This window comes from Botrytis cinerea, chromosome 1 (assembly GCF_000143535.2).
Source record: "Botrytis cinerea B05.10 chromosome 1, complete sequence".
Lineage (NCBI taxonomy): Eukaryota > Fungi > Ascomycota > Leotiomycetes > Helotiales > Sclerotiniaceae > Botrytis > Botrytis cinerea.
The window spans coordinates 1,368,961-1,393,828 of NC_037310.1; the positions used below are offsets into that span (position 1 = coordinate 1,368,961).

The window sequence follows — 24,868 nt, forward strand, 5'->3', positions numbered from 1 at the left end:
TCCTTACTTCTTCTAAATTCTGCCTTTCAGCCGACACAACTCAATTCTAATTGGTCTGCCAATACCTCACAAATACCCTCTGAAATAATGGAATCACAAAACTTCGACTTCCAGCTTCATTTGTGCTTTGATGGAAACTTCCATCAATATCACAATTGCTTCTGTCAATGGGCAACAGCGAGTAATACAAAATAGCATAAAATACCTAAGCACGATACTTTCATATTCTGGTACATCTCAGCCTCCGCGCATTGCAAGATTTTTAGATAATGATGATTGGAGCATGTATTCCTCACACTTTTTAACGTTTGCGAGCACAATATTTGGAAGCATCTTGATCCACCAAGCTCAACCAAACCACTGGCTCCCAAGCGCACCAGCTGATGAATACATGATGACAAATATCACCAACGACAGTCCTTCATTCAAACTACTTAGTTCGTGCGATGATATCCAGACTTCACCTTCCAAATATCATCTATACAGCGATAACAACGAGACTGTAAACGTGGGGTCATTCGAATCCCAGTTTCCAAAAGACCCCTGGCAGTGCCGCAATCGCACTCTCACGCGAGCAATTGAAGACCTCTCCATCAACATCACCAATCGGCTATCTCAGCCTCACCAACAACCACACAGAATTCCGAAACATCACCACTCCCCTCCCAACACCCGCAACATCTACATCTACCATCCACTCTACCTCATCCTCTCCCACGACATCGGTTCTCTCCTCGCCAGCCTCGCGGCTCTCATCCGCCTCTATCCCATCTACACGAATGGCGTCTCGCACTCGAATTCCTTTCCGGCCATCGTGCTCACAACGCCGAATGCAGATTTAGATGTGTTGGCGCGGGGAAAATCCTCAGCGTCTGCTGCGCTACCGGAAGAATGTCAAAAACTCAAGATGGAGATTGGGACCGCTGGTGTCAAAGCAGGGGTGTGAGAAAGTGGGACCTGATGGATAGTTCTCCGAGAGATATTGAATTTGGATTCGACGGGAGCGCGGGGCGAGCTGAGTGTACGAGTGTTGGGAAATCATTTTTTTTTTTTTTTTTTTTTAAATTTATATCTGATGATAAATTACTCTCATGCCTCCCAAAAGCGATTTTAATTACTTTCATACTCTAAAATTGAGAGAGACGTCTTATTTTCATGCCCCTGAGATTCTATGAAAGATTCTACTTATTTCACGATGGAATTTGTCTTCTCGTCATAGAACCCACTCATTCCACCACCTACTATACAATCTATCTTCCTATTATAGAATCTAAGAAGCACAAGAATAAAACAAGTATAAATTTTACGGCATAAGAGACATCAAATAACATTTGAGAAGTGTGAGAGTAATTGATCGTAATTTTTGAGACTTTTCTCGTGTGACTCTGAGAGTAAAGTACGTATAATAATATAAAGAAAAAGATGAAAGAAGGAAGGAATATTTCCATTACGATCTGTATTTATATATACAACTCCTTAAACTCGATATCCAACATTAAACTATAAACTATAATATAATATAATATACTATACTGTAATGTAATGTAATACAACACAATACAACGCAACATATCACAACAAATCCCCAATCCATTCCCCCTTATAACTCCCATCCTATCCGAACTTGCGGATTTTAATATTCAAAAGCATTCGTTAAACTCTCCCCGAGTCACCAATTATCTATTTATCTATACTATACTTCCTATCCATAACACCTAAAAAAAATCAATCTTCAATCTTCACCCTAGGCCTTTGCCATCCTATCCTATCGTATCCTACCCCCAATCTATAGCCCGCTAATAAATCATTACTTTCCCATCCTATCTCTCTGTGGTGGACTGGGTGTATAAGCCGTTACACTTCCTCGATAAACATACGCTTTTCGCCGGAAAAAAACAAACACAATTAGCAACTGCACATCTCAAAATTCAAAAATTCAAAAGTAATTCCAAAAAGAAAAAAACATTCAAAAAAGAAAAAAACATTCAAAAAAGAAAAACATAACAAAATAAAAACACAAATCATCTATCCCTCCCTATCTTTCCAACCCTCTCGTTTCAACAAATTATCTTCAAGGAGTTGGTACGTACGTTGACCCTTTTGTAATCCAGCCAAGCCACTCTTCTCCAACATATCCGTGAATGTAGTATTGTGACTTCCTCTTTCCTGTGCTTGTATTCCGAATGTAGGCGGTACGCCCAGATGATTTACACTTTGTGATTGGGTTTGATTTTGTTGTTCTCTAACTTGTCGAAACGAACTCGCGGTGTCGGCATCTGTAAAGATGTTTATATCTTCAAAACTCGGTTCGCGTTGTAGAGGAGGAGTAATGGGTCGATTGGGTACTTGCATTTGTTTGTTTCTTTGAATATTGAGCGGGATTGGTAATGCTGGAGGTGGACTATTTTGATAAGCTATGGTGGGACTATTGGACATTCCTGTGGCGGTGGACTTTCGAAACAAGGATTGAACACGTGTAATGGTTTTGTTTCTTCGAGGAGTACCGCCTGCGGATGTAGAAGGAGTTTGAGGCATTTTGCGGAGGAAATCGGTACGCACGTAGCTGGTAGGGACAGGGTCGGAGATATTTCCAAAGGAGGAACCGCTTTTGCGTTGGGAAGGCTTGCGGCGACCGAGACAGCATACAGTGAGAAGAGCAAGAAGAGCCCCTATGGCGATACCTGGAAATAAACCTATGAGGATTGCTTCGACAGGGTATTTGTCGCATGTTTTTGGAATGATAGTTATAGGTGTGCCGGTTGAAGATGGGGTTGAAGTAGACGACGGGTTAGTGAAAGAGGGACTGCCCGAGGTAGCAGTTACTTGTGTACCTGAGCTCGTGGCTATAGATGATGTTCCGGTACTCCCTGCAGAACTCTGTTGTTGACCTGGAACGGAATCCGCTTGATCGGCGTTCATCTGACAGTTGCCATTTACGCAAGTATAACCAAATGGACAGCAGTTGCTTCCACATTGTTCCAAAGTTGCTGTTAGAGCTGTAGTTTTGAGTGTGTTTTCAGGATGTGAAGTGATATTTTGTTGAGTGATGTCGCAAGTGATGGGTTGGATAGTGCTACAATCACTTCCACTAGGACAGCATAATAGGGTGGTGTTTTGTGCTAAAGCTATACAAGTCGAAGTAGAAGGACAGCAAAAGTCTGATGGTAGCCCAGTATTTGCACATTGTACATAGTCCGCTTGAGGACATGTCGCCCGCTCGAAGATAGTGTTTGCCTGAGCGAAATTTGAGCTTAAAAGAGTAACAATTATCAATAGCGAATGTTTGCCGGTTTGACTTTGTCTCATAGCTGCGACCATATGCAATACCAATATTTTCTCTGAAAGTATACCGAACCGTGATGTAGACACTTGGAGCAGTGAACTGTGTGTTAGAATAGTAAATTCCAAAGATATCAATAGTATGAATGAGTGTTGGAAGATGATGTAAACGATACAAGAAGACTTAATGTAAGATGTGTAGGGTCTAGAAAAATTATATCCCGAGAAGAATTGTGGGAGGATTTGTAAATATAAAAGAGTAACAAAGAAAGATAAAATTAGAAATGAAAAATTTCTTTCCCGCGTGAAATAATGAACAATGAAAGTCAAGAGATTCCAGCCAAAAATGGAGTCAAAGTTTTTGGATATGAAGAGAAACGAGCTAAACTTCCTTTGTTCCCTACCTGACCGATCAAGCATTTGACTTGACTTTCGTCATATAGCGTTTCTGTAAGAGACTTCTACTTCAGAAACACATGGTTTTAGAGGGATAAAAGGTCATCACCCATACATTCTTCAACGGTGGCTCATATCCATGTCTAGATGGTCACTCACGCGTCGACCGTGTATCGTCGAATAGAATATTTAGAAACGATATCCACAACAAGGTACGCATGGGAGTACTGGCTCTCACAGCAGCGGCTCGAGGTGATTCAAATAACCATTGGTATTGAAGTTAGAGTTTGGAGAAATTTCAGAAAATGAATCAAGAGCCAATAAGAAGGTATAGTGTCTTCAGCATGAAGTAATTGGAGATGGACAGGCTATCAAGCGCCGAGGAGAAGATTTGTTGTTGAAGATTTGGCGCGAATGACTGGTCAATAATGATTTGAGTAAGTTGATTGGATAAGAAGAGCAGAAAAGGAAATTGACGCGCTGGTTTGAGTTTTGCGCTTTTTGATTGGCTCAAGGGTCTCAGGTGGTGAAACTTAGGTAAGCCTCGATACAAAGTACTGGCGCAGTGTGGCGGTGTGGCGGTCTAGACGTGTGGGAACTCAAACGACAGATGGAAGTCACGAGACACGAGACACGAGACACAAGACACACAGGCAATTCTTTTGTTTTCCCTTTACTGATGAAGGGGTAATGAGTGACGATGAGTAAACAAAAGTGACTATAAAAGACAGAAACTATAACTCATGCTGACGGTTAGTATAGAATTCTATGGCAAAGTATTACATCATAACAACAACAGAGCAAATTGCATTTACTCGGGGTCTTGAAAGTATGAAGTGTGTTTTTCATGAAGCCTTGTCTTGACAGTTCTCGCGAGAGTAAGCTGGCTGTATTCAAAGCCTGTGCTGATTGTAAGTTCGTATGTATGCCGGGCATCATGGTGACAGCATCGCAGCAGCTTGCTAAATATGCCTCATTCTTCTTATTCCTTTCGTCCTTTCTCCCTCCTTTCTTTTCCCACCTCGACTTTCCCCTTGTGCGATGATCGCGTTTCTTTCGCCATGAAGCATCAAATTGAAGTCGAAACCCATACTAATCAATGGTTATCTTGGTTGAATTCTACAACCTTATATATGTTAGAGCAATCTATTTCTAAGTCTATCTTTATGGGTGACCTCTAGAGCAAGTTAAAGTTCAGTCAGATGGAAATGTTTCTCTTTAATTTTGGAAAACACGGACGCCAAGTCTACCGAGGTCGTGGCTTTCGATTCCCAAGCGTTTCGCCGTTGAATCCGGTAGCTCTCTAGGACGATCTTAAGATGAAGCTGAATCGCATGCCGATGATTACCAGTACGGACGACGTCGGAGCATTGTACAAGCACAGGGCAGATAGGCAACTCAACCTACCCATGGCGGTCTTTTAGTTTCCCTTCAATTTTTGCGACTATTTAAAAAAAGAAAATCGGCGTGCGAGACATCTATATTCACGGAAAGTTTCTCAGAGCAAGTTCGGTACCGTGCTCTGGCTACCTGGTACCTATCATTGGAAAAGGGATTGAGTTCCGAGTTCTCACATTTCTCTCTCGAGCTCGTTCTCATGCCATGCAATGTTCACGATCTTCTGTCTGATCTTCTGTCGTTTCCCATTCGAGTAAAAATTAATCAAAGGAAATGAGACGATCATCTACTATGCTTATTGCCAGGATTGAGCTTCATACCAAGCTTGATAGATAGATTGAATGATTGGAGATTGCTACTAGTCTGCTCCCTACAGACGTTTAGTCAGGAACCGATGAACGGACGGTCAGCCTGTACGGAATTGTGGGAACTGTGGATATGAATGAGGTGAGTGGTGGTGTGTAAACGGGACTAAGAAAAGGTACGAAGTGGTAAAGGAGGGTGGGACCCCTGTTTCCTTGTGCTCGTGGTTGGAGAGAACGGAAAGACAACGGAAAGACTGCATGGTCTTGATCGTACTTGACTGACACTGCCTGTGCATGTTGCCGAAGTGATCGAACACGAAAGGGGCAAAAGGGAGGAGAGCGATGGGATGAAATTATGACAATAATTATGTACATCTAGCAGGTATGGAGGTGGGCGAGTAGGTATTCAATTCTTGCGAGAACTCGGCAGACGTGCAGTGTATAGTTACCCGGATATACCTTGAGTGTATATAAAATGAGTTCGTACGAGACCACAATGAGAATGACAGTAGGTAGAGAGAGACAGAAAAAAACTTTGAATAGTCGATAATCTGGGGAAGTTCTTGCCAGGAATCAACATAAGCTTAGCTGGTATAGTCATAACTTGAAGTCTATAATAAACATTTCAATCAATCGGCCACTATGAGATATTATACTTCATAATCGATGATTTTATACTTCTTGGATGGTTTTATACTTCGAAAATGGTATTATACTCACAATCTCCCCTCCCACCATTCGTCCAACTCAATTCTGGTCTGGATAATTTCTTGCATAAGGTTGCTATCCGTCATCATCCATCCGAATAGGGCTAAACCTTAATCGGGTGTGGCTTAGCACCTCTTTTCACTTCCAAGTAATAAAACTTTAAATTTTGATCGCTTTCCAACATTTCCCCTATCATCCAGTCCCCGTATGTTAAAGTGTTCGTTCCTATGAAAAATCGAAAAATCCTTGACGCACATCCACCCCTCCACCCATCATCTATTTGGTCTATTTGGCCTATTTGTCCCACAGTCCACAAAAAAAGAGAGATCGCAATGGGGAAAATACGACTTTGGGAAATTGCATGAATGGATGCTTGGATGGATGGATGGATGGGTGGATGAGTGGTCCTGGAATAGTTCAAATTGGTTCATGCAATTACCACTTTGGGAATGCATATTATGACGAGGTGTGAAGAGAAGAGGGGATATCGGGTTGCTGGAAGTGTGAGAGAGATACAGGAAAGGTGTGTTGAGTAGGTAGGTATGATTGTATCATTGCAAGATGGAAACAATTGGAAAGAGGAAGTGAGATGGAATACAGGGTAATGTATGATACCCTTCCTACATGTTCATTTCCTTCGTATTGTTTCCCCTTCAATCAATCAAAATATCTTGGCTTCTACTGCGTTGTCTCTTGGTACACAAAATTTAAACATTTCATCGCTTGTTTGTCAATTGGGAGAAACACCCAAAGAGCTTAGTGTGACCATCAATCACTTCCCATCCCAACTTCGGGGGATCTTACCCATGTTCGGAAGTCTTGGAACTTATCCAGTCCTGCAGTCTTTGGGTTTAGCTTGCCGTCTGATTATCTCTCCACGTTTTTTATTTATCTATTCTATCCTCCCTCTTCTCTTTCATTCCTCAATCCTGTTATCGACGTTGTTGTTGTGAATACCTTCATTTTGCCAATCTTCACATTCCCTTCATCGCCGAACAAATACCTCTACCGCTTCACTCTTTCAGCGGGCATTCTTTACGAGCAATTTCACGGACATATCGATCGTGTGGGAGGATATCATCCAATCAAAATTCGATTCTTAATATACAATATAATCTACCATATACAAGATGAAGGCCGGAGTTCTCGCAGTCGCGGCTGCTATTGCAGGTGGTGTTAATGCCAGAGACCTTGGAAGGAGACATGGTCATCAAGATTTCCATGAGAGAGGATTATTAGCAACCCCATCGGAGTCTTGTGGTTGCACCACTGTTTGGTCTACCGTCACTGGTGAACCTCAATGTATGTTATATGTTATACATACATATTCATATTCATGAAGTATGTTATTTTTGAAAAATCTACTGACATTAAATCTTAGTATACTTTCCACCAGCTCCAACCGCTGCTTCTAGTTCAGCCGTAGCACCACCACCATCGTCAGCAACATCTCTTGAAGGCGTTTCATCTGTCCCAGTAGCTTCTGCTCCAGGCTCATCCGCACCAGCACCATCCGCACCAGCACCATCTGCTCCAGCAGCTTCTGTTCCAGGATCATCTGCTCCAGCACCATCTGCTCCAGCAGCTTCTGTTCCAGGATCATCTGCTCCAGCACCATCTGCTCCAGCAGCTTCTGTTCCAGGATCATCTGCTCCAGCATCGTCAGCTCCAGCCACTTCCCAGGGGGTCTCAACTGTTCCTACTTCTCCAGCTTCAACTGCCCCAGCCGTTGTCCCCACTCCTTTGGCAACCACGTGCCCAACTCCAGGTGTCTACACCATCCCAGCCACAACTGTGACTTTGACTGAGTCCACCACTGTCTGTGGTGCTACGTCAACTGGTCTTCCATCTGCAGGAACTTACACCGTTGGAGGTGTCACCACTGTCGTAACCACCGCCACAACAGTTGTATGCCCATACGCTGCTGTCTCAACTTCAGAAGGTGTTGTTACAAGCACCATCTTGACCACCACCTATGTATGCCCATCCGCAGGAACATACACCATCAACCCATTAACCACCACCGTTACTGAGCCCGCCGTTTGGGTTTACCCAACCCCTGCTTCCTATGCTCCAGGAACATACACACAACCTGAAGTTGTCACCACCATTACCGAAACCAATGTGGTTATCTTCTGCCCTTACTCTTCATCCGCTACCACGATTGTTGATGCAACATTACCAGCTAGCACACCTGCCCAGGCCACTTCTGCTCCAGCCCCAGTTACAACTTCTGTCGTAGTCCCAGTCGCAACACCAAGCACTAGCTCAGTTTATGTTGCTCCATCCTCAAGCGCTGTCTATGTTGCTCCATCCTCAAGCGCTGTATCCGTTGTCCCATCTTCTTCCGTCGTCCCATCATCTTCCGTAGTTGCATCTTCCGTTGCATCTTCCGTTGCATCTCCATCTGCCTCCTCCACTTCCACTTCCTCTGCCGGAAATGGAGGTAGTGTAGGAAGCTCTGGAAGCCAATGGGCCATGACTTATTCCCCATACCAAGATTCTGGAGCTTGCAAGACCGCTGCAGAAGTTTCCGTTGATATCGCACTCATTGCCTCCAAGGGTTTCACTGCCGTCCGTATCTACAGTACCGATTGCTCCGGACTCGAGAACGTCGGTAACGCTGCCAAGATTGCTGGTATCAAGATGATCGTCGGTATCTTCATTAGTGAGACCGGATGTTCCGGAGCAGCCAGTCAAGTCACCGAACTTATTGCATGGGGACAATGGTCTCTCGTTGAGCTCATCGTTGTTGGTAACGAGGCCATCTTTGGTGGACACACTACCGCCTCTGAACTCGCCGGATTCATCAGCTCCTCCCGATCATCCTTCGCAAGTGCCGGATACACTGGTCAAATCACCACCACTGAGCCTCTCAACATCTGGCAAGAAAACACCAGTGTTCTCTGTGGCGCCGTCGACATCACTGGTGCTAACCTTCACCCATTCTTCAACGCTGAAGTCACTGCCGAAAATGCTGGTAAATTCGCCCTCTCCCAACTCGAGCTCGCCGATGCTATCTGCCCTGGTCTTACTGCCATCAACCTCGAGTGCGGATGGCCTTCTGCTGGTACCTGTAACGGACTTGCTTGCCCAGGTGAGCAAGAGCAAAAGACTGCCGTTGCTAGTATCATCTCGTCGTGTGGTGGACGTGCCGCTATCTTCTCCTACACCAACGACCTCTGGAAACAACCAGGTGGATTCGGCTGTGAGCAAAGTTGGGGTTCCATCCATCTTTTCTAGATGACTTGTTAAATAAGGGATTGAAATATATATACATGACAAGATATTAATTTATATGATATATTTCCTTTGTTTTTCTAGCATCGCATTACAGAAGTATGGCATGACCACGGCATCCAACTTTTACGAATGGAACGGGGATAAATTAAAAAATACTTGAAGGATTGGGGCATTTTTTCTATGTTATTTTTTGGATCTTGGATATTTAGCACTTTTGGCTTGGGAGAAGCGGTTGGAGTAGAGGTTGAGAAATGGGCTTTGCATCTCTGCAATTTTGCATGCACTGTGCTTTAGGCAGATTACATTACTATATACAATACTTACATTAATTACTCATAAGTGGATATGGCGAATGCCAAAATCAAATTCAGACTCAGATTTGGACCTTGAATGCTTTGTTGACTTTTATTGATCGATTGATTCTTATGTCTTTTGTCCTTATGTCTAATGTGTGTTGATTGATTTGTTGATTGCCGAAATACTATGGTGGTGTCACCCTCTCCTCTAGTAAGTCTGAGTCTGAGTCTGACAAATTAGAAAAAGTCTTAACCTTATTAGTTTTGATAGAATGTTGTCTCTGAATATATCTGTCCGCTCAGGTTTCTACATATATAATACCCCGAACATATAATTGATATCGATACAACGCGAGAACCCTTTTTTCTATCTAGATCTCTCTCTCTCTCTCTCTCTTTCTTTCCATTATATAATAACACCATCTCATCTCACCCTATATCAACCCTTCCAAACTAATCATTACTTCCCATTCTACAACCCAATCCTCACCCTCTTTCCTATCCTCATCCCCATCCCCATCCCCAATCCACAACACATAACATATAACAATATATAAAACCACCCCGAATATAAAAGCCAAACTCAAACTCACACTCCAAATTCTAACCGACGCTCTAATCTCACTCCGATTCCATCTTTCAATCTCTCAAATAATTGTCCCTATCCATAATCCATTACTTATCTGTATAGATGATAGTGATGATACATCAAATCCCACTCCATTATTCTCACGTAATCGGAGTCTCTCAGAGACAATATGAGATGCTAGTATATCCATCTGTCGATTATCTTCGATTCCCCTCTACCCCTCCTATCACTCATTCGCAAAACCCTAGGATCCTATTTCGATTCTTGCATTCTATCCCATTCTTCCCCCTTTTCCCCCTTTTCCCCCTAACCTCATCCTCATCCTCAGTCCCATCCCACCCTTCATAAACGCAAAAATACCCACCTGCCTACCTAGCACGTATGAACATAAATATTGACCTATCAACTTATTATATCTCACAAGAAGAGAGAGAGAGAGAGAGTTAATGTTTGCTAACAAAGATATTTTTTAATTCTCTGCAGTTTCTGCATTTTCCATATCAAAAAGGAATCCTTGATATCGAGAATATGAATGTGAATTAGACAGTAGAGGGAGGGAGGGGAATGACTTTGGGATTGTTTTGTTTCTTAAATGAGGGAACATATTGATTGTATATTTACACTTGAATGAAAAAGTCACTTGTGCTATTGTTCGGATACCGATTTGCATGTCCACTCCACGAACATCCTCATGCTCATATCTAGGAAGTCATAGAATGTGATGATGCGATGTGATATGATAAAATGAGATATGAAATGGGATACAACGAGATGTGAAAGAATAGAGAATAAATAAAGGAACGAGTTCAGGATGAGAACTATAGAATCGACATATTCTACTTTCCACTTCCTTTGCATGTAATCCATGGAATTCAAGGGAGATATAGTCATCTATCTAATAGAATCGTTGATCCAGGAACCAAGCTTGATTTATATTTTCACTAGAAATCTAAGAAGGCAGTGATGATGATTTTTGCTGTGGAAAAGTGATTGTGTTTTGGTCCAGAAGTTGGGAGTGATAGAAGATACATACGTGAGTATATTTTGGCTAGGCGAAACTTAAAACAAAAACTCATCATGACCCTAGAAATTAATTAATCCAATTTGGAGTGGAAGTCTTGTATTTTGGTCAATCTTCAGATCCGTTCCAATATATCTATATAGGAAAAAAACTTATGGCTTGTCAAATCTGCCTTGGAAAGGTCTTGGAGGGCTACTAGCACAGAACGATTCTGCATACGGCATGTTGAGCAGAGTACTTCCTCTTCAACTTGTGCTATAAACAATAGTATTTTGGTCCGCCATCTCATATTCTACACTTCTAGATGCAGTTGTGTCGAGACCTCACACATATAGTACATCAAATGCCTTGAACGCCATCTCCCAGATATACTACAGTGTAGTTTCCTCCGCCTCATATTTTATGCAGAGTGGATTTTTATATCTCTAATTCCTCTCAAGCTTTGAAGCTGAGTTGCCAGACAAAGCTGCAAGATCCGCCACGACATTCCAATCAATGACATTCCACCAATTTTCCACATAAACTTTCTTTCCTCCTACATCATCAGTTCCCATGCCATAATCGGCAATCCATACGTGTTCCCATGTATTGACGCAAAGAATGGGTGTGGCTTCAATTCCTCCCGGTGGTTTTCTCTCTTTGCTCAAATGTCCATGTGCTCCCACTGTGTTTACAGGTGGTGCCGCCAACTTCTGTCTGTAATAGTCCGTCACACTTTCACTTTCGGTATTCATATCCTTAGGTTGTCGTCTATGATGTGCACCAGGAAATGGTGAGCCCGCTAAATATGTAGTCATTAAGGAAAGTCGGTCGTGTCTATCCTTCATTAACCACACGAATCCAGGTCCAAACATTTTACTAGCTGTGATGACGAATTCCTTTTTGAGCCCATCGACCGAAGAAAAAGAGCTCTCGATGGCGGCTCGGAGTTTCTCTGACATGACGGGTTCGCTAGCTGGATTGGGTTGGAGGCAGTTGAAAAAGAAGTTGTTATTGAATGCCATGGAAGCATAGTTGAAAGTTGCCGCCTGGTCCGGATCTCGCGCACACAAAAGAGCGATATCTTTGGGTTGTTTTCCATCGAGATGGGGAACACCTTTAAAATTGTCAGTGATAGAACATCTTGCAAGGAATGTAGCAGCAGCTATAAGTTGTATCGTAGGATACATAACAGCAGTTCTAGAGGAAACCACGCAATCTGTATTTCCGAATAGCAAAGCTCCTCGCAGACTGAATGCCTTGACTACCAATTGCAAAATAATCTAAGTAATAAGAAATAACCCACCAGCTATTGCGTCACTCAATTTGTCCACCATGAGCTTTTGATATGAAGTCCATGCCAGCTCGAAAGCTTGAGGTCCAATGAACTCAGGAATGCCATTTGAGAAATCATGCTTCAATGGCGGTATATGCTGAGAAATACTCCTGATGAAGTTCTTCTGCACAGAGCGCCCTATCCTGGGGAAGCGCGAGCGAAACATATTTGGAGGGGTGATGGACTTTCAAATCTCGACGAGATATTTCGCGATCCAAAAAATTGTATGGAGGTCCGCAAAGTCCGCAATTTTGTGAGTGCCTTAGGCTTCAGTATTTCCTTGATGAACACATGGATGCTCCAACCGAAGGGGAACTTTGATGAAGCGGCCAACTCCGCTGTCCTATCGTTGTTGATGCGGGGATATCTAAAGCATTTCATTGCATTGTATGTCACAGTATCATATTCACTAGCTGCGTTGTTGAGAATGAACGGTCAAATTAGTTTCTGGGAGTCTTTTACTTCGAATTTACATCCCCCTTGATTGGCACAGGGAGTGAGGTTTGTCAGTGAATTTATTTATCGTTTGAGCTGAGTATAACATGGAGGAGTATAATAAGGCAGTAGAAGAATTCAGGAAGCATGAATATCCCATGCTCAAAGGTAAGCCTTCTCCCGAATATGTATGTGCCAAGCTGATAGAATTCCCAGATGCCGTTTACCTTGATCATGCCGGTACAACCCTTTACTCGAAGTCCCTCATGGAGAGATATATGGGGGATATGATGTCGAACTTATATGGAAACCCACATTCTGCCTCTACATCCTCACAGTTATCGACTTCGCGCATCGAGAACACCCGCCTGAATGTTTTACAGTTTTTTAACGCCGACCCAGAAGACTTTGATGTGGTGTTTGTGGCGAATGCTACGGCTGGAATCAAACTTGTTATGGATGCATTCAGGTGCCAGGAAGATGGGTTCTTATATGGGTACCACCAAGATTCGCATACTAGTCTCGTTGGAGTGCGAGAGGATGCCGTGTCAAGTCGTTGTCTTGATGATGATGCTGTGGAGTGCTGGCTGTCTGGATCAGAAGCTCTTGTCAGAAATGAACATAATTCTGAGATTGGCCTTTTCGCATATCCAGCACAATCAAACTTAGACGGCCGACGCTTACCACTTTCTTGGCCAGAAAGAGTCCGAAATCTTAGCTACGAAGCCCAGGCAAATACGTATACACTGCTAGATGCCTCTGCTCTAGTTTCTACTTCTCCACTAGACTTGAGTGATGTCAGCAAGGCACCAGATTTTACGGTCCTAAGCTTCTACAAAATATTTGGATTCCCTGATCTCGGCGCATTGATAGTGCGTAAAGATTCTGGAGCGATACTTCAAACCAGAAAATATTTTGGAGGTGGAACTGTCGAAGTAGTAGTGTGTCTCAAAGAGCAATGGCATGCTCCGAAAGGGCAGTCTTTGCATGAAAACCTAGAGGATGGTACTTTGCCTTTTCATAACATCATGGCACTAGAAGCTGCAATAGATGTCCACAAATCATTGTATGGTTCCATGGAATGTATTGCAAATCACACCACATTTCTTGCACGGAAATTGTACGAAGGGTTGAAATCATTACAGCATGCTAACTCCGAACCGGCCTGTATAATTTATTCCCCTGGCTTCTCCGAAACTTCCTCCAATGTACAAGGACCTACAATAGCATTCAACGTCAAAAACAGTTTCGGGGCGTGGGTAACCAATGTTGAGTTTGAGAGGTTGGCTTCGATAAAAAACTACCACATTCGAACAGGTGGTCTTTGTAATCCCGGTGGTGTTGCATCAGCACTTGAGCTTCAACCATGGGAAACGAGAAGAAATTTCTCGGCTGGTCTCCGATGTGGTGGAGAGACTGACATTTACGCGGGCAAGATAACGGGGGTCATTCGTGTGAGCTTAGGAGCCATGAGTACGATGAGCGATGTCGACTCGTTTCTTTCATTTGTGAATGAATTCTTCGTGGACCACACAGTTGTATCCGCTGACGAGGATGGCGAAAGTCAGAAATCGGTTGACATGTATGTCGAAAGTCTTACAATTTATCCAATTAAAAGTTGTGGTGGCTTCGAGATCCCGAAGGAAACTGCTTGGGAAGTCAGGCCCGAAGGCCTTGCTTGGGATAGGGAATGGTGCCTTATCCATCAAGGCACTGGGCAAGCATTAAGTCAAAAACGTTACCCTCGAATGGCTCTCATCAAACCAACAATCGACTTTGATTTAGGATTGCTAAAGCTTCGATATCAGGGATCAACCTTTCCTACTTTGGTGGATGAAATCAGTGTCTCTTTATCATCTGACCCGTCGTCTTACAAGAATCCAAATAATATTCATTCGTTATCATCAAGGGTCTGCGGAGATGCTATCGCGGCACAGACTTACTTTGATCATGAAATAAATGATTTTTTCTCCAAGATCTTAGAGGCGCCGTGTGTTTTGGCAAGATTTCCCGCTGGCGGTAGTGGTCCTTCTTTAAGACATGCAAAGGCACACATGCAAAAGCACCAAGGACCCAAACGTTCGGCAGCGATTGAAAAATCGAGTGCCCACTCCTTCCACGACCCACCAACACCACCGGATTCTGATAGTGAGAACCGAAAACGTCCAATTCTTTTATCGAATGAAAGCCCCATACTTGCCATTAACCGATCCAGTATCAATATGCTAAACGAAGAAATAGCCAAGAGTGGCGGTAAACTTGCTTCAGCCTCGGTCTTTCGAGGAAATATTGTACTAGCCTCAACTGAATTGACCGATAGCCATCATCCATATAGTGAAGACCACTGGAGTACTTTACAAATTGGTTCAGAAACGTACCAAATGTTAGGTTCTTGTAGGCGTTGTCACATGATATGCGTTGATCAGGATACTGCGGAAAAGAACGAAGAGCCTTTCGTCACATTGGCAAAAACACGAAGGTTCGAATCTAAGGTTTTCTTTGGCTCTCATATGTGTCATGTTCCTTCGTTTTCACGTCATAAAAAACATCAATTTCCAGTCATCAAGGTGGGAGACAAGGTTTCTATTGGGCTATGAGGGAAAGAGGATGTGTAATAGAATGAAGAAGTACTTGTTCATGAGTCTTATTATACTTTTTATTGCATCAAGCTTCTATGCCCTGCTTATTGTAGTGATGACGCTATGTGATTCATGAAATATCGATGATGATGATCTTCTGGCGCCAGTATAGTGTGAAGCATTCCAAGAAACGTAAATGTTTGGCAGCCTTTACCTCCATTCATAGCCCTCGCTTCAAATTTCCTCTCAAATGATCATCGGACCTCAGGAAGAGAAGACGCCAACTGCTCAAAAGCCTGTCAATCATACTAGAAGATCTATTCATTGGCCCTTTTATCTTGCCTTTCGTCTTAAAACCACTTTCATTCCAAGTAAAAGTCAAGAAGCGATCACAAAGCTACTAGCTAGTCTGGACTGCGAGCCCAGCCGAGTTATAGCTACGTATTAGTTCCACACACAAACTAACACATTTACTTAAACTTACAGGACAGATAATAATTTATTCCATAAAAGTTCTCAAACCTCTTTTGAATTGATAATTACCAGCATCTTTGCATCCTCAGAGAACAATCATATACATTGATTCAAAAGACAACAAGATAAACTATTTCGCTGACTTCACATCTTACAAACATCATTTTCAGAAAGCATGAACGAAATATCGGACTCTGAGCTCGATAGCTCAAGTAATGACCAGATTGGGAACAGTTCTGATCACGAGGAATTATATGATTCCAACACCTTTGATAGTGACCAAGAAGAAGAAGAAGACGACCAAGACTACGACGCCTTTGATGACTTCGATTATCTCTTCGACAACCAAGACAATCAAGGCAACAACCAGAATTTCACTCCTTCAGCCTCAGGAAAAACAAATGGCAAAGGGCTGGGAATGGATGCCTCCGATCCTAAGCTCGCAAATAATGGAACACCCCTCGCGGCCTTTGAAAAATTCGGACAATTTCCCGAAGAAATCCAAATGAAGATTTGGAAACACACCGCTCTTAATGCCAGTCGCACCGTCGTTGTATATTTGCAAGATGATAGTTTAAAATTTGGAAATCATCCTTCGACACCAGATTTTATGCAAGCATGTCACCGAGCTCGAAAATATGGCATGGAACACTTCTCTGCAGTTGACGCCATGGGAGTTTTACATGATTTCACCGATCCTCAACAGGTTGACAAGCCTTATTTCTTTGCCCACCCCATCAGCGATGACTTTATCTTGGAATTCGAAGGTGAGGATTTTGGTCCTTCGCCGGCTTATTGTCCCAAAGAGTTTGATTCGGAGCGTATGCTACGGGAACTGCGAGCCGAGGAAAAAAAACTGCAAAACATGGCGTATTTAGAGAAAATAGAACATGAAATCACTCGTGAATTTGTACGCATTTTACCATACTCCTTCTTGATTTCCTTGGCTAATGATTACACAGGAGCGAGCAGACGGAATGATGGCTCCTGCCTCATTCAACGTCCCACAAATTTCGCAAAGTCAAACCCTTATGGGTAATTTTTTTCACATTGCCGGTGTACCTGGAAGCGCACCAGCTCCAACTTCCCGAATTCCTCGCAAGCCAGTTTTCCCTCCCGCCTCTGTGCTTCCTCACTTCTTCACCGATATCCGATCGGTGGGTATCAACCTCCATATTCAGGACGGGGAACAGATCGAATTTGATGAAATGAGCGCCGCTGGTCTCCAAACATGGACTCGAGATACTGTTAAACACGAATTCGGCGAGCTATTAGAGGAAATTCTGGATTATTTTCCTCATCTCGAATATATATTTGCGGTGGTGAGAGCGTATGGGACAAGTAATCGTCATCGGTGTGCATCGAATCGGGGTTTCATTGGCGATTTTGAGAAGAAGAAATGGGCAAGCGTTGATATGATAAAGGGAGGAACGGGATGCATGGGACATAATGAGTTGAACCAGTTCGAACAACAGGCGAGGGTTTGGTTAATGCATGAGAAGATGGATAGGGGAATGGAATTGAACAACAACCTCGAATTCGGGTTGTATGTCCAGACGAATGTTTTGTAGGAGATTTAGAGAGGAAGGGGACCTAGAAGAGTAAGGGTTTGGGTTTACATGTGAGTTAATTCCTATAAGATATCATGAGTTTGGGAAGCTGAAAACTTGGCTGTCGCTATCGCTTCTTGACGGCTTCTCAACGAGCTCATAACATCTCCCGATAAAAGCTCACGAGACTAATCATCTCCTCATTCCAGATTCCCCATTTCCAAACTTCGATCAACAGGTTACTCTTGGGCTTGTTTGCTTGTATCAGGTACTGGATGAAGACTATCACGGCGTATATAAAGGATGGGAAGACAGGCATACCATATCAGGAAGGGGAACATATATCCGGAGTTTTAGGTTTACATTTGGCATTCTACATAAAAAAAAAGGGATGTCGAAACTCACTTTAATTAATTGTATTACCCATCGATGAATTACTGGAAGTTGATCAGATTTGGGACAGGTTTTGGCTGGGCTTAGAGTTTATTGGGATACTGATAGTAATGTATATTGAAGTAAAATAATTTGGACTAATTTTCTTAGTACGTGGTGATGTGATGCGATGCAGAATAAAGGATAGTTTTGGAAAGTAGCATATATGATGTGAATTAAGATATATGGTTCATGTTTGTGTTGATGTTTAGTGAGGTTCTCTAGATCAGTATTCTGGACATGTCAAATTTCGGCTAGCTTTGGTATGTGTATGGGCAGACGAAGGGAACGGATGAGAGAATGGAGGTAATGAAAGGAGCCCAGCTGAGTTGTCGAGGATTCTCCAAGTTCAACATACAAAGCACTTGAAATACGTAGGCATGGGATTTTTCGATGGTGGTAAGAATGTCTGCTTTTATTGAGAATCTTTTTCTTCGTATAAAACGAACCAAAGAGTATTACTACATATAAATTCGTGCCCCATCCACCATAGACAATCCCAATTGAGACATCCCTCACTGTCTCTTCTTCGAAACCGATCTCGTTACATGACCGCTTCCACTCCTCTGCTTCTTCTCCGATTCCTTCTTCTCCTGCTCTTCCTTCTCAAACTTCTCCGCCTCGTCTTGATCCTTACGCTCCGCATACCATTGACCCGCCTGCAAAACCAACACGCCCACCAAAACCAAAGCTAAAATCGTGTTACTGGCCGCCAAAACCCTTAAGCTATCTTCTCTCCCTACACCTGCTTCTCCTTCTGGCGCACCAGCCTCGCCATATAGTCCGAGTGTTACAATGCGCATGCCTTTGACAATATTGGTAATGTAAACCACGACGCCCACGACATAGAGAACGAGTGATGCGCCATCGAATAGAAGGTTGGCCTCCGAAGGCTTGAAGAGCTTAATGAAAAGTCCGATGAATCCAACTGAGACGACAATGTGGAGGATACGTGGAATGATGGGTGGAGAAGCATGCATGAATTTCAAATGCTCTTCGATGAAGTTGTAGTAGGCATCAGGAGTACTTTCAGTGGTCCAGAGAAGAGGATAATCGTAAGGGAACGAGGAGAAGAGGATTCCGAGGAAGAAGCATACAGCTGTGATGTGTCAATTGGAGAATTATTCAATCGAGCGTTATGGGGGGAAACTTACGACCGATGATCATGAAGGTCGCGAATGAACTCGCGCCTCCTTGACCTCGAGGTTTATCGTACGTCTTGAAGATTGAGACTTTCGAAGTATCCATTTTGTGTATGTGTGCGCTGCCGGGGGGGGGGGAGGTTGGAAGATTTGAAGAATTGATTTGGATGGTTTCTCGGATGATTTGAATTGTGCGAATGTTCCACGGATGGTAATGGTGTGGGTTGGTGGTAATAATCTTATCTGCTCAGGTGGGCTGGGCTGGGCTGGGCTTAGCTATGGTGTATACAATAGTGGGGTGACGAAATGGTTAAGGGTGCGTTCGAATCGATTTTTGATTTATTTGAAGAAATCTGTAAGTTAATGATATTAAAACAGCTAGAACATTCAGGCTCATATATTTGCGTAATGTTGAATATATTTGAGTAATGTTGAATGTATTTGAGTGATGTTGAAAAATGATAGGGGTAGATAACAAATGAAGATGTTACGGAACATCGATACAGGATCGATATCGGGCCAACCATTTATCCGATACAGAGTTTTTATATCATATAACGTTATAGCTTCACTTTCGAAAGAATAATTAGAGGAATGAATGAAAAGTCTTATACTCTTTTGGACCCTATTATACACTAGTCGTCACCTTGCATTGATTCTAACAATTCTTTCCATTCAACCCTTTTAAAGCAAGCCGTCGACTAGTTTTCGGGAATAGCTTCAAAAGCTTCAAAAGCTTCAAAAGCATCAGATCTTACTTAGACCGCGATATACCTACGATATACCTACGATATGCTACCGGTATACAACTGATATTATTCAGATCATTGAGATACTCCCTATTTTCATAAGATTGGATTGAAAGAATGCTAAGAAAAGAAAGCTTTTATAGATCGAACTCTTCAGAATGCCTATAAGGCACCTTTGCAATATACCTTTGACATCCTTTTTGAATAAAAGTTAGGAAAGGATTGAAAAGAATATTGAAAAGAAGAATCTCTTTCTTTTGGAAAGCGAATTTTATCTTAGGCAATGCTTGTGAAATGCTAGTGGTATTTTTATTTTATAAATCCTATTGAGAAGATGAAGTTTCTATATGATGCCTTAGGCCTTTTATGTAGGGAAGGACCTAGGTAGCTAGCTATTATGTGGTTAGTCAAGCTTATTAATGGAAGCCGATTGCAAACAACTGATATCATATCGAATAGCTTGTGCCTAGCAAAAAACAAAACAGCATTCGCTGAAGTCGTCTACTCTATGGTAAATGCAAATAGGCTATTTTCAGGATTTCAAGCCTCTCAAGCATTTTCCGGATTTCCGGATTTCTCTTAGATTTCAAGGACTCAGTGGAAAGCTAATGGAGCTCCGCCTTTTCAGAATTTTAGGCCATATTCAGGATTCCAGACCTTTCAAGTACACTCAGCATTTTCAGGATTTCTCCCAAGTTTCGAAAACTCAACGAAAAGCTAGTGAAGCTCCGCGTTTTATAGGATTTTATAGGATTTTCGAGATTTTTTGTGCCCGGCTAGCTCAATACCAGCGAACTGCTGTCGAATTCTAATTTCATAAGCCCTACATGCTTTCAAAGAACAAATAGCTTTCGAGGGCGAAAGCCTAAAAGGGGGAGGCAGCCCTATCGAATACAAATCACCATCCTACCGAAAGCGAATCGATACCAATGGAATAAAGAGAAGGAAATGATCATTTTTCGAATTTTGAAGATTTTAAAGGTTTAAAAGGTTTAGATTAGCTCTTCTCTTTTTCGAAAATAATGATTAGTGTTACGGGAGCTGCCTCTAGGGTCACGTAGAAGTGTCTAGAGATCTCTCGAGGTGGTTTAGACTAGACTTCAAGTAGGAATTCAATAAGGTTGTAACTGGTTGCAATTCTCGTAACTATAGTAATGAAACTAATGATTGTTCTTGAGCACGAAGCTCTACATACAAGAAAACCCATTCCCTTATATAGACCTTCGTACTCTGTTGTCCCATCGATCCCACTCACCGGGAGCGGTGGGAGTGATGGGATCCCACTGATCCCATTGATAATAATCGGTGGGATTGATGGGACGATCCATCACGTGATACCTGTTCCCGTGTCTTCCCGTATCCTAGCTTATCTTTTATCCTGGGGCTAATCCCCTGGGATATTACTAATATAACTTCGCGAAAAGTTTGCAAAGTTATGTTCAGTGCTTCCTAGGACCTATTGTCCTAGGAACTGTATCCTACGCTTCTAGGATATCCTATGACTAATACTATATACATGCCTGAGGCTTTCCTTGGGTGCCTAGTGTCCCCCGGTATACTGCAGCTGAATCACTGAGGCCTATAATACCATTATAGCCTATACGTTGGTGATTCTACAGCCTGTTACTAATCCGTCGTAACACTATCCCCTTCTTAGCCTAGCGCTTGTCCCAAGCGTTTATATTAGTACGTCTTCCCACTTGATTATTTCATCCGTAGTGTTTGCAATGTCCGTTATTCGTACTTCCAAATCTGTTACTAGTCGCCAAAATATTTATTTTCGTTCCAAAGAAAAAGGTGTCGTTATGTCTTACAAGTGTAGTCGATGTTTGGAGAAGAACCTCGAGTGCCGCGTTCTTCCAAATGCTGCACGTTGTGGTGAATGTATAAAGAGCGTGGGTAGTGGTCGTTGTGATGTGTACGGCCATTCTGCTGGTGACTGGTCTCGTGTCAATTCCGAGGAAGACCGTCTTCGTCGCGAGGAGGAGGAGGCCATGGCCAAGATTCTTCGACTTCGTCGTCAACAGCGAGTTTTGCGAGAGAAGGCTGGGAAGATGCTTCAGCATGACCTTCACACAATTGAAGCTCTTGAGGAGTTTGAAGCTGAGGAGCAGCGGTTGGAGAATGAGCGTATTGAGAGAGAAAAGGAACAAGCTTCTAGTTCCTCCGTTGCTGCTGGCGATGATTCTTTCGCTTTTGATCCTTCGTTGCCCCCGTTGTCTGACGCTGAGATTGAGGCTTTATTGGCAGGTGTGGGTACTTCAGGTGGAATGCCTGTAACTTCTCAGGGCAGCTGAGATCTTCCTTGAATTCCCATGTGTTTTCTGAATGTGGGTAGTCTAACCATTTGATCAAATACTTGACCTTGTTTCTGACGTATTTGCAGTCTAGTATCGTTTCGACATCGTATATGGCGTTTGGGTTGACTGGTTCAATTTCTGTAAATGGCGCATTTGGCGCTCCTGGTGGTGCTGGTTCGAGCAAGGATATGTGGAATACTGGGTGGATATTCATTGTGTCTGGTAATTTCAATCGATAATTAACCGTTCCTATTACCTTATCAATCTTGAATGGTCCTAGTTTCCTGTGGTCGAGTTTATTGCTTGGTCTCTTGGTTTCGATGTTTCGTCGTAGCAAATAAACTTTATCCCCCTCTTTAAGCGTAGGTTCCATACTACGTTTCGTATTGTAGTACGCTGCTGTTCTGGAAGATATGAATCTTAGATCAAGAGCCAGTTGCTCTTGGAGGTCTTTCAGCTGTTCGACTTGTACTATCGCTGATTCGGCATTAACTTCTTGTGGTATCGGGATTTTATACGCTTGTGGATTAAACCCAAAATTAGCTCGTGCTGGTGTGATTTTCGTGGTTTCCGTTTCCGATGTGTTGTATGCGAACTGTGCCATGGGTAATAGCTCTACCCAATTGTCTTGTCGATAATTTACATAGCATCTAAGATATGCTTCCATTGTCTGATTGGTCCTCTCTGTTTGACCATCTGTTTGTGGGTGGAAAGATGTCGATAGCTTTCTCTTGATACCCATAAGTGCTAATAAGGTAGTCCAGAATTTCGAGGTAAAGAGCTTGTCTCGATCCGAGATTATCTCATCTGGTACTCCGTGTATGCTTACTATGATCCTTAGGAACACATATGCTAGTTGCTCAGCATCCCATGTTTCCTTGAATGGTATCATATATGCGAATTTCGTTAGCCTGTCTACTATATTGAGTATCGCGTCGTACTCAATTCCTGTAGTAGGATCCTTTGAGAGTGGTAGTTTGACCACAAAGTCCCATGTGATGGACTTCCATGGCTGAGAAGGCATGTCTGGGGTCTGGAGCTGACCATACGGTGCATGTCGTGATGACTTGTTTCGTATGCAGGCGTCACAATTTCCAACAACTTCTTCAACTATCGTTCTCATTCGTGGGAAGTAACTGATTCCCCGTATTCTTGCAAATGTCCTTGCAATTCCTTGATGTCCATGTGCCGGCAACCCATGTTGTTCCGTCACAAATTCCTTGGTCATTTGACTCGGAATGTATACTTTTCCATGAAAGTATATGGTATCATTTTCTATAGTGAATCCTGGTTCTATTGTCTTGCGTATGCGTGTGGCAGTAGCATCCTTGTCGTAGTGTGATTGGATCTGTTTCCTGAGGTGGCTGTCTTCCAACAGGTGTGTTGCTGCAAGCTGTGGTGCATTGTAGACCAGTGATTCGCCGTCTTTCTTGAATATAGCATATGACTCGTACGTTTTGTTTTCTTGATATTCTGGTTTTCGGCTAAGAGCGTCGGCTCTAGCGTTTTCTGATCCTTTGACATATGAAATTCTAAAGTTGTAGTTGGCCATGGTCTCCGACCATCTGACTTGTCATCTGTTTAACTGCTTCGTTGTAATGAAGTAAACCAAATTCTTATAATCTGTATACACCTGTACTGTGTATTTCGATCCTTCCAAATATACTCGCCATTTTCTAAATACATCGACTATTGCTAGTAATTCTTTGTCATATATTTTGTAATTTAATTCAACTGGTAATAATTTTCGGAAGTAAAATGCGATTAGCTGGTATTTTCCATTCTGGCTTGGTTGGCTCAGAACTACTCCTATAACGAAATCCGAGGAGTCCGTCTCCACTATGATTTCTTTCTCTGGGTCAAAAGTCAACAGTATTGGTTCTTCTGCCACTGCTTGTTTGAGCGTATCGAATGACTCCTGTGCTTTGGCAGTCCATTCGAAGCTTCCTTGATCTTTTCTGGTTAACGTGGTCAAGGGTGTAGTAATCCCTGAATAACCCTTGATAAATCTTCTGTAGAAGTTGACGAACCCTAGAAAGGATTGTACTTCCTTGATTGTGGTCGGCTGCTTCCATTCGAGCACTGCCTTAACCTTGTCTTTGCTCATCTTGAGCCCTTGGCTTGATACGGTGAATCCCAAGAATTCTGTCTCTGTGACATGGAATTCGCATTTGCTTGGTTTGCACAGCAAGTCTGCCTTGGATAGGCTTTCGAGGATGTTGCTAACGTCCTTAATGTGTTGAACCTTGTTGTTTGAATATACTAGGATGTCGTCCAAGTAGCATATACAGCAAGTATCCAAATATTGTGACAACACATTGTTCATAAGCCTCATGAAAGTAGCTGGTGCGTTGGTTAGCCCGAATGGCATAACTTGGTACTCGTATAGCCCGTATCTTGTTTTGAAAGCGGTTTTCCATTCTTCGCCTTCCTTCATTCTGATCAAGTGGTAACCATTACGTAGGTCCATCTTGGTGAATATCGTAGCTCCGCCTAATCGATCTCTTAATTCCGTAGCTAATGGAAGTGGATATCGATCCTTCTTAGTGAGTGCGTTAAGCTTTCTATAGTCTACAACTAGTCTATCGGGTCCATCCTTCTTGGGTACCCACATAGTTGGACTGGCCACTTGGGACGCGGATTCCCTGATCCATCCC

General features: G+C 42.8%; 6 protein-coding genes across 7 annotated transcripts; 3 read left to right on the plus strand and 3 right to left on the minus strand.

Annotated features, from left to right (window-relative positions):
- Positions 1-1,439: 1,439 nt before the first annotated feature.
- BCIN_01g03810 (hypothetical protein) lies at positions 1,440-3,485 on the minus strand. 2 transcript variants are annotated; one of them, XM_024690418.1, is made up of 2 exons: positions 2,091-3,485; positions 1,440-1,878 (listed from the first exon to the last, which is right to left on the minus strand). In XM_024690418.1, the coding sequence occupies exons 1-2, from the start codon at positions 3,316-3,318 to the stop codon at positions 1,808-1,810; spliced, it is 1,299 nt and encodes a 432-aa protein (XP_024546187.1). In that variant the 5' UTR covers positions 3,319-3,485; the 3' UTR covers positions 1,440-1,807. The 2 variants fall into 2 exon arrangements, with proteins under 2 accessions (XP_024546187.1, XP_001545949.1); XM_001545899.2 differs by having other exon boundaries at positions 1,440-3,485.
- Positions 3,486-7,017: 3,532 nt separating this feature from the next.
- Bcscw11 lies at positions 7,018-9,713 on the plus strand. Its single transcript, XM_001545900.2, has 2 exons — positions 7,018-7,388; positions 7,468-9,713. Exons 1-2 carry the CDS (start codon positions 7,217-7,219, stop codon positions 9,327-9,329), a joined length of 2,034 nt encoding a protein of 677 aa, XP_001545950.2. The 5' UTR covers positions 7,018-7,216; the 3' UTR covers positions 9,330-9,713.
- A 1,409-nt stretch (positions 9,714-11,122) lies between these two features.
- On the minus strand, positions 11,123-12,759 carry Bcsod3. Its single transcript, XM_001545901.2, has 2 exons — positions 12,521-12,759; positions 11,123-12,331 (listed from the first exon to the last, which is right to left on the minus strand). Exons 1-2 carry the CDS (start codon positions 12,714-12,716, stop codon positions 11,661-11,663), a joined length of 867 nt encoding a protein of 288 aa, XP_001545951.1. The 5' UTR covers positions 12,717-12,759; the 3' UTR covers positions 11,123-11,660.
- A 118-nt stretch (positions 12,760-12,877) lies between these two features.
- On the plus strand, positions 12,878-15,717 carry BCIN_01g03840 (hypothetical protein). The gene is made up of 2 exons (XM_001545902.2): positions 12,878-13,153; positions 13,202-15,717. Exons 1-2 carry the CDS (start codon positions 13,093-13,095, stop codon positions 15,580-15,582), a joined length of 2,442 nt encoding a protein of 813 aa, XP_001545952.1. The 5' UTR covers positions 12,878-13,092; the 3' UTR covers positions 15,583-15,717.
- A 376-nt stretch (positions 15,718-16,093) lies between these two features.
- BCIN_01g03850 (hypothetical protein) lies at positions 16,094-18,133 on the plus strand. The gene is made up of 3 exons (XM_024690419.1): positions 16,094-16,948; positions 17,001-17,659; positions 17,798-18,133. The coding sequence occupies exons 1-2, from the start codon at positions 16,214-16,216 to the stop codon at positions 17,607-17,609; spliced, it is 1,344 nt and encodes a 447-aa protein (XP_024546188.1). The 5' UTR covers positions 16,094-16,213; the 3' UTR covers positions 17,610-17,659; positions 17,798-18,133.
- A 253-nt stretch (positions 18,134-18,386) lies between these two features.
- Bcshr3 lies at positions 18,387-19,339 on the minus strand. Its single transcript, XM_001545904.2, has 2 exons — positions 19,175-19,339; positions 18,387-19,119 (listed from the first exon to the last, which is right to left on the minus strand). Exons 1-2 carry the CDS (start codon positions 19,266-19,268, stop codon positions 18,536-18,538), a joined length of 678 nt encoding a protein of 225 aa, XP_001545954.1. The 5' UTR covers positions 19,269-19,339; the 3' UTR covers positions 18,387-18,535.
- Between the last annotated feature and the right edge of the window lie 5,529 nt (positions 19,340-24,868).